The following is an 8,986-nucleotide window of genomic DNA, read 5'->3' as shown; positions in this document are numbered from 1 at the left end:
AGCTGACGGACTTGGACTTGGGGTACTTGGTAATTTTGGAGTCCTTGGTTAGGGTTTGGGCTGAAAGTACGAGTGCTAGAGCCGACGCTTTCGGAGTCCGAAGTCCGAACTCATTCTTTTGAAAAATAAAAAAATGAGAATATTAGTAAATATGGATTTTCTTGTTAAGAAGAAAATGGAAGATGGATTGAAAAAACATAAAAGAGATTTTTTTTTCCTTCTTCTTTTTTGCTTCAAGAGAGACGGAGAGGTACTCATAAACATTATGGTATGTTCTCTTCGAAGCAGCCATTGATCGATCTCCCTTCAATAGCTGAAGAGAATAGAAGAAATCAGAGCACACGAAGTGAAAGGTACTCTCTCTCTCTCTCATTTTCTCTTTTAAGGGCCAGAAATTGGGTAGCAACCATGGCAGTGGCAGCCATATTTGCCACTGTCCATGGTCTCCTACATGTTTGAAGAAATGCTTCAACCAAGAATCGCTCTGACGATCGCTCTGTCCATGGCCATGAGAGTTTTACTGCATGTGTAGGAAGTAGAGGCTTTCCTGCCTAGCTAATAGCTTCAATCGCCATCTCTAGTTATAATTCAATAAAAATATAAGAACCCTTTTGTTGTTGGAGATTAACTGTTAATGGTCAGGTTTTCTTCTCAGTTCAGACCAAGTGGGTGATGAGCCATTTATTCTTACGGAGCATGCCGTGCAAGTTTTCTATTCTAGAGATCCAAAAAATCCTAATTGGCATGTGGTCTTGGAGGTTCCAAGAAAGATTTTCGTTGAAGATGAGACAAGCATTTTATCAGAAACACGGGTTGTAACTGAGGCTGAAGTAGGACCTGATCTCACCGAAGTAGACATGGGTGGCGAGTTGTTATTCAATGACATTGAAGATATTTGTGTGGTTGTTGAAAAGAAAAAGAAAAGAAAGAGAGCAGGGAAAAAAACCTGATTTGTTGGTTATATTATGCATGTAACGAAACGATTTTGATTTATGCCCTTTTTGATTTTTCCATTATCATATTAATGTGATAGAAGAAATTTATGAATTAATTTACTTGTCTCTTTATTATACTTGGTACTTTGCTATTTGGATAGAAAATTTTATAGTAATTACGTTACAAATTAGATCTTGAAGATGGATCTAGAGGCAGAGCCGCTCGGGGATGCATCCTATAAAGATGCCAGGGGTAATAACATAGCTCTCGTTATCCGTTTAGATTTAACATTTCTTTTAAAATGATCTTTCACTTAGAGGCACTGTCATTGGGCGCAGAGTCGCTAGGGGATGCAGCCCCTGAAGATGCTAGAGGTAATAAGATAGCCTTTCGTAATTGTTTAGATTTAAAATTTCTTCTATATTGGCGATGATGAAACATGTGTGTAGCTATTTTTCTTTTTATGCCAGGGGTAATAACATAGCTCTCGTTAGCTGTTTAGATTTAACAATTCTTTTAAAATGATCTTTCACTCAGAGACAGAGTCATTCGGCACAGAGCCGCTAGGGGATGCAGCCCCTGCAGATGCAGACCCTGAAGATGCTAAAGGTAATAAGATAGCTTTCCTTAATTGTCTAGATTTAAAATATCTTTTATATTGGCGATGATGAAACATGTGTAGCTATTTTTCTTTTTATGCCAGGGGTAATAACATAGCTCTCATTAGCTGTTTAGATTTAACATTTCTTTTAAAATGATCTTTCACTCAGAGGCAGAGTCATTCGGCGCAGAGCCGCTAGGGGATGCAGCCCCTGCAGATGCAGACCCTGAAGATGTTAGAGGTAATAAGATAGCTTTCCTTAATTGTCTAGATTTAAAATATCTTTTATATTGGTGATGATGAAACATGTGTAGCTATTTTTCTTTTTATGCCAGGGGTAATAACATAGCTCTTGTTAGCTGTTTAGATTTAACATTTTTTTAAAAATGTTCTTTCACTCAGAGGTAGAGTCATTCGGCGCAGAGCCGCTAGGGGATGCAGCCCCTGCAGATGCAGACCCTGAAGATGCTAGAGGTAATAAGATAGCTTTCCTTAATTGTCTAGATTTAAAATATCTTTTATATTAGCGATGATGAAACATGTGTAGATATTTTTCTTTTTATGCAGGCAGGTTGTCATCTTCATCGTCTAAGAAGAGAGGTCCTACGCGAGGTTCAGAATTACATGAGAGGACTTCAGTGAAAAGGGTCATTGGGATTAATGAATTTGGGCAACCGAATATAGGGGATGCAAATCAGATCGCATTCAATTCAAGCATTGGTGTTCTCACCTGTGCACACATTCCGATCACTTACACAGACTTTCGGTTGGTGCCTCCACAATACATTCAGAGGGTCAGTGATATCCTGGCATGTAGTTATGAATTTCAGGATAACCAAGAAGCGTGGTCACCATACGTTCGTGATCACTGTAAGGCTGCTTGGAGAAATTTCAAGAACACTTTGCATGCAAAGTATATTAAGGACAAGGATCCTGCAGTTGTGAAATCGTATCCTACCCCTATTGGTGTCCCTATTGAGGATTGGATGATCTTCGTGGATTATTGCAATACTGATAAATTCAAGGAATCAAGTGTAAGAAATGCATCCAATCGGGCCAAACAAGTTGGCCCTTCTACACTTGGTCGGCGTAGCATGGCTGCCACACGTCATGAGATGGTACATGTCCTAAAATAACAAAGTTCTACTTTATTTATGATGATTATTTCAATTTATTAGTCGTTTAATTCCATTATTTATGTGTTTTGGCATGGATGTTATGGGGAAAAGGCAATTGCGAGGAATCTTACTACTGATGCCAAGGTTGGTAGGGCTGAGGTGTACATCCGAGCCCATACAACAAAGGATAACAAAGTGCAGTTTCCAGAAACCTTTGTAAGTGCAACCCTCGTACATCCTTTCATTATCCATGTGAATTTTAAATGCTTCTTTCCTGCACTATAATTTTTCTTTTGGATGTTGTCATAGGAAAAAATAAAATCGATTCAAAGTAGTAATCCCGCATCTCGGATGACCAGTGTAGATGATGCCCTTACACAGGTATATATGCATGTCCTTCAAATACTTGAGTTTATTTAGACTTATGCATTCTCTGATAAATCTAATTGCAATTCTGTTTACAGTCAATTGGGAGTGATAGTAGAGGGCGCATGCGGGGGATAGGTGGAAATGTAGGCAAGATTACATTGAAGAAGACAATGCCTATTGTACATAAGCTCGGTGTGGTGTCGCGGGAATGAGATAATTTGGTAGATAAATTAGATGAAATGCAGAAAAGCCTAGGAGATCTCCACCAGAAGTTTCAATGCTTTGTAGATAAGCAAGGGGAACAAGGGGATGTGGCTCCACCGACAATTCCTCCATTTAAATCTAGTCATGCATCGTCGATATGTATGCGTTTCTCTAATACTAATTTAAGGTTATGATTATATGCACTTCCATTTAAAAATACTAACGACATGTTATATGCGTACATGTAGCCTGATTTGGTAAATCTTGGCAAGAGATGCGATCTCTGTGATTGGAAGAAACGGGTAATTGCTCATGGTGAGGTGCATGCAGTGGATCCAAAAACCCATGTCCATAGAGCAGAAATGGGCGATGGAAATTTTAGTGTCGTCCTGATGGAGATTATAGCTCCGCAATCAGAGCTATGGAAGGAAGATGGTTATCATGATACGCTTGGAGAGGTCGGTGTAGGAGGATTTGTCGTATGGCCCAAGCTATTTCTAACCATCTATCCGTGATGTTTATGAATATTATACATTACAATAACTAACACAATTAACTTTTGTTTTTAAACTATACAGTAACATAGACAGATGCATGCATATTATGGAATCGAATGAATTTAACACTCACTTCAGATTACACCCACATATATTGAATGGAATGGATTTAACACCCACATTTCTACATTGATATATTTGGTTGACATTTCAATTTTCAACCTCCATTTGAGGAATTGAAAGATTTGTAATAATTTTCACTTCTTTAAGTGTAATTTGCACTTGTGGGAGAGAGAGAGAGAGAGAGAGAGAGAGAGAGAGAGAGAGAGAGAGAGAGAAAGAGAAGTGTAGGGAATTTTCATCATCCATGGCAGCTGTTGCAGAGAATGCGCCACCAGCAGGTGTACAGAAATTACACCTCAAACAGAGTATCATCTGCTGTAAGTTACTTTAAGGGTAAATGGTTTTACTCTGGCTATCTTAAAATCATTTAAATAGCAAGATGCTAATGCTAGAGGTACTCTTATTTGCAGGATCTGGTTTTGAGTGTTGCAGGATCATCTGCTAAAGTTGCACTGGCTGGTTCTCACCCCAAAGGTACTCTTACATTTTTTTAATGCCTCGATTGCTAAGTACACATTAGGGACTGATCTAGTTTCCGTTGTTGCAGGTTGGTGTAGGTGTCACTTCAGGGGGAGTTAACCAGATAAGTTTATATTTTTCTTTTTGGTTGCATTTGAGTGTCTAATTACCTGCTTGCCTTTTTTCTTTTCTTCTTTCTTTCTTTCTTTTAATTGTAATTCTCTTTAAATGTTTTAGATCAATAAGGGACGTCCCTGTATTCAAGGAACGGTTTCAACATGACAATGAAGGTAAACTTAACTCTAAATATCACCTTTATAATCAGAATTTGTGCTCTTTATTGTCTATTTTTGAATTATAATTTTTTATATAATTGACACCTTTTATCTCGAAATATGATCTATGAAGTGAGATTTGAAAATAGCGAGTGCAGTTTGGTTTGAAAATGATGTTTCACATGCGTGGCGTGCATGTCCATGAGATGTGTTTGTGTCCAGCAGATTACTTTTAGATTGTGTTTGTGTTTGTGTTTGTGTCCAGCAGATTACTTTCTTATTGTTTTTAGCACAGATCTACTGTTGTGGGCCTCTCTCTCATTTGATGATTGCAATCTATACCATGTGCAATTCAAATGATAGTGGGCTATTACAGAATGTGTTGCACGAGGTTCCTAGAACTACGGTGACCTTTTGTCCAAGGCAGGTAATGTCTATCTATGCCATCCAATTCTCAGATGAGGGGAGTGGCACATCATGAATTTTCTGTAGCATGGAGCAGTTTCCTAAGCTTATCACTGGGAGGGAGCTGGTTGATCTCCCCTTCCTGAGATTTGCTTTAGAGTTCAGACAAGGTTGGTATGTGGAACACAAGTGCAAGATCCAAGTTGTCCACCAATTGAGTACCAGCTTGCAAATGTCCTATCCTAACATTAATGCTGCTCTATTCTTGTTGACCATAACATTTGAAATAGGGAAATTTAGCAACCTGTTTTTTTTTTTTTTTTTCTGCCCATCCATTTCTCTATATCTTGAACTCATGTCAATTTGCCATATGTGGTTGCATGAAGGAGCTTGGGTTGTACACACATTTGGGATTAGAAAGACCTTGTTAGCAGAAATACTAGTTATTAACCTGCATTGAGCTATCTATTTTTTGCCGTCTCTCTTCATCACTAGAGTAATTCTACCCTTTTTTGAGTATTGAAATCCTTGTCATGCTATTTGGGTTCCCTTTTTGCAGGTGCAACCTGGTCTTTCTGCACTTGAAGATGCAATGGAGGTAGGATATGAAGATTTCAAGGTAATCAACCCAATTTCTCAAAAATCTACAATTTTTTAATCGTAAGATTGATGTTAGCAGAATGTTTTCCTTCAAACAAGACCAGTGTAGTTTGCTTGAGAGTTTTCAACGGCGAGAGTTTAGTCCCCATTGTGTAGTCTGCTTGATCCTTGTATCTGGCTGATTTTTGTTTTTATATCCTAAAATGATACTAAACAATGGATGGACGGTGTGGATAGGACACATATATCATGGTGGCCACTCAAAGCTTCTTACTGTTCTATTTGGAGATGCGCCCGTCTGTTTTGTTAGCTTATTTTAGGACATGGGATAAAAAATGAGCAGAATCTAATATTCAAGTGGGCTGAAAAATGTGAGGATTGAACGTCTGCTGTTGAAATATTCATGAGGCTGCTGAAGTTTTGAATTAGGGTAATATTTGTGTTCTCATTTCATCCCAATGGAATTGAGGTTATGAACTGTACGTGTGGCATTTAAACATCACTGTTGACGGATCCTTACTCTTGCTCGAGGTAGTCTCTCGGGAGTTTGGTTTAAGATTACTTAATCACTTCAGCTTAAAAAGTAGAAACCAAGATAAGCAGTCATGTTTGAAACAAGCGTCATCACTCATGTAAATATGCATTTCTTTTAAGACAATGATTTGATTTTACTGAAGACAATTGAGTTACATAGGTATTTAATGTATAAGTGGCTATAGGATGAAGGAATGGCAAAATCAGTGTTGGCTTTGAGCAGAATCCTTGCCTATTCAGATAAGACATTTATATTACATTTTGTGAATTGTCATCCCTTTCATGAGAAAAGAAAATGTATGAAAGCCCTCAAAAGAAAAAAAAAAAAAAAACTGTATTCAATACCTTTAAAAGCCATGACCAATGAAATGTGATTCTTGAATCTTGATACTTTGAGTTAAAAAAATCAAGCTTTTCTAATTATTAGCTTCCTTTTTTGGTTGATCACATTTTGATGCAACTTGGTTATCAAGGCAATGCTTAATCACATTTTGATGCAGTTTGGTTATCTGGAGCATAAATGTGAGCACACATGGAATCAATTTCAAAATTCTCAATATCTTTTGTTTTGTTTTGTTTTGTTTTGTTTTTTTTTTTTTTTTTCATATTGGCCATCTCTAGACTATTTTTTTATATGTATAGTAACTCAATTACTGAAAAATGTAGATCTTTAGCATTGATTAGAGAAGTGCTTATATTTTTTAACAAAACCAGATGGTTATTAGTCTTGTACTTTTAATCTATGTCTTGTTATTGATTGCATTTTCTTTGTTATGTTTTGCTTTGTTTTACCATTAAAAGTAACTGAATAGTTCTTGTGCCCTGGTCTTTAACCTACACAGAGTATTGGAATGCTATCCAGCACATTTTTTAGGGGTACTTGGAAGGAAGATATTGTAGTTCCTATTTGCAGTAAATTATTTTCCAGCAGGCTTATTACTATATTTATGTTGAATGAAAGTAAATTGATTGGATAATCATTTAGGGGTGGTTATGGGCCAGGTTTGGGCCATGTCAAGGTCATCCTGAATCTAACCTATTTACTAATTGAGCCAAAATCAGACTTCACATACATTATTTTAATGCAAGCCGAGGTTAAACATCTTATGCTAGAAGTAAGATTCATTTTTCTCTACTTGTTACTTTATTAAAAGCATGCCACCATTTTTCTCTTGTCCAATCTGTTGATATGATGGACTCCCTGTAAATGGGAGATGCACCAAAAATTTGCCAAATTGGAGGATCCTAACAATTATTCTTAAGAGCAGTAACAACCCATATTCTGAGATTTGTTTTGGGAGATGAGTGTTTGATGATGCAGGCTGAAGTGTATCATTCGTACATGGAAGTGTTACAAAAAAGTTTATGACTCTCTGACTCGATTTGAAACTGGTAAAATTCAAATCTTAAGAGTGGCTAGGCTCTGATACGATTGAGTCGCGGACCTCTGTCACAGGTGCACACTCAACCAGCAAGCTATGCAATTGTTAATTGTTAATTGTTAAATCAATAGTCATTTTAGACCTTTTTCCATATGGTAAAAGAAACATCATCAGAACAGAAAAGAGTTGGCTTATTTATCATTTGGATGTAAAACACCAAAACAGTGGTACGGCCGGACTTCCCACCCAACTGCTATTTTTTGCATTTGGGGTGGTGTGAAAAACTGAACCCATATGAAATCATTTTAAACCCATTTTCTTCATGGTAAAATAAATGGTATTTCGGCAAAAGTTGATTATTAATCATTCAGATAGCGTCGAAATAGTGATTGGCGGGACTTCTGATCAAACTAGATGCAATTTTTGCATTTGGGGCGGTGTGGAAACTGAACCACATAAAGCATGCTTCTATTTCTTGCCTTTCCAACTCAGAAGTAAGAGATGTATGGTTTTGGCTATTGAAGGGAACACGTATGGCCTGCATTTTTAGCTTTTCACGCCATTATGTGATCATATTGCATCCACCAGGCTGCCACTAGAATCTTGGCCCGTCAACTCGTCCGTCTGAGGCAGCAAATCACCAACTTGCAAGGGAGTCGTGCACAGATCAGAGGGTAGCAACTCATACACAGGTCTGAATTTCTAACAACAACACAGCGTGGTTAATTCTCTGTAATTGGCTTTCATTTATCTGCTTCTATAAACAGCATTTGATTTTATTTTTATTTTATCTTTTCAGGCCATGTATGCTAGTACTTATCGTAAAGGAATGAAAGGTGCAAGCAAAGCAATGGCAACTATGAATAAAGTATGTACTTTTGCTTACATGTAACGGACCATTAGATGTGATTTAACTTTTATTGTCAATGTCCAAAAATCAAATGTAGAGTTCAGGTGTTCAGCTTCCCAAGCTTACCAATGCATGTCATCTGTGTTTATTGCATGATCATTTACCTTGCCTTTTCCTCTCTAAGTAGTGAAGAATACTGTTTCTCCTAGGGTAGTAGAATGTTTCTTGTACATTCTCTTATGACCTTCCAAATACATTGGTGTTTTCAGCGAATGGCACCAGCAAAGCAGGCCAAAGTGATGCAAGAATTCCAGAAGCAGTCAGCACAAATGGACATGACGGTAATTTTTGTTGATACTAATTCCTACTCGAGCTTTCAATACTCATTATATTTATTAGCTTACACTGCATTTCGATGCACGTGCAAATTGAATTGTGAATATTTCATTTAGTACTCACAGCGAGGAAACTGCCCTCAAATTTAGAACATGGTACATCCCACATGGATACAACATACACGTCATTTGCACGATGAGTGGAATGATAAAATAGAAAGTATGCATATTGACATAGGTATAAAAAATCTCAATGGATGAAGTGTCCATAAGCTTTTGACGCTTTATAATATATACG

The 8,986-nt window shown here is 37.3% G+C and overlaps 1 protein-coding gene and 1 long non-coding RNA gene across 3 annotated transcripts; both read left to right on the top strand.

Moving 5' to 3' along the window:
* Positions 1 to 685: 685 nt before the first annotated feature.
* On the top strand, positions 686 to 3,857 carry LOC131251654 (uncharacterized). Its single transcript, XM_058252517.1, has 8 exons — positions 686 to 1,188; positions 1,275 to 1,310; positions 1,707 to 1,778; positions 1,940 to 2,011; positions 2,105 to 2,871; positions 2,965 to 3,036; positions 3,120 to 3,387; positions 3,477 to 3,857. Exons 1-5 carry the CDS (start codon positions 1,137 to 1,139, stop codon positions 2,671 to 2,673), a joined length of 801 nt encoding a protein of 266 aa, XP_058108500.1. The 5' UTR covers positions 686 to 1,136; the 3' UTR covers positions 2,674 to 2,871; positions 2,965 to 3,036; positions 3,120 to 3,387; positions 3,477 to 3,857.
* A 1,503-nt stretch (positions 3,858 to 5,360) lies between these two features.
* Positions 5,361 to 8,760, top strand: LOC131252394 (uncharacterized). 2 transcript variants are annotated; one of them, XR_009174465.1, is made up of 3 exons: positions 5,361 to 5,606; positions 7,875 to 8,371; positions 8,623 to 8,760. It is a non-coding gene; the product is annotated as an uncharacterized LOC131252394 (long non-coding RNA). The 2 variants fall into 2 exon arrangements; XR_009174508.1 differs by lacking the exon at positions 5,361 to 5,606 and adding an exon at positions 5,863 to 6,017.
* The last annotated feature ends 226 nt before the right edge of the window (positions 8,761 to 8,986 follow it).

Source organism: Magnolia sinica, chromosome 1 (genome assembly GCF_029962835.1).
Source record: "Magnolia sinica isolate HGM2019 chromosome 1, MsV1, whole genome shotgun sequence".
In the NCBI taxonomy this organism is placed as follows: Eukaryota; Viridiplantae; Streptophyta; class Magnoliopsida; order Magnoliales; family Magnoliaceae; genus Magnolia; species Magnolia sinica.
This window is presented reverse-complemented; position numbering and strand designations above follow the sequence as displayed.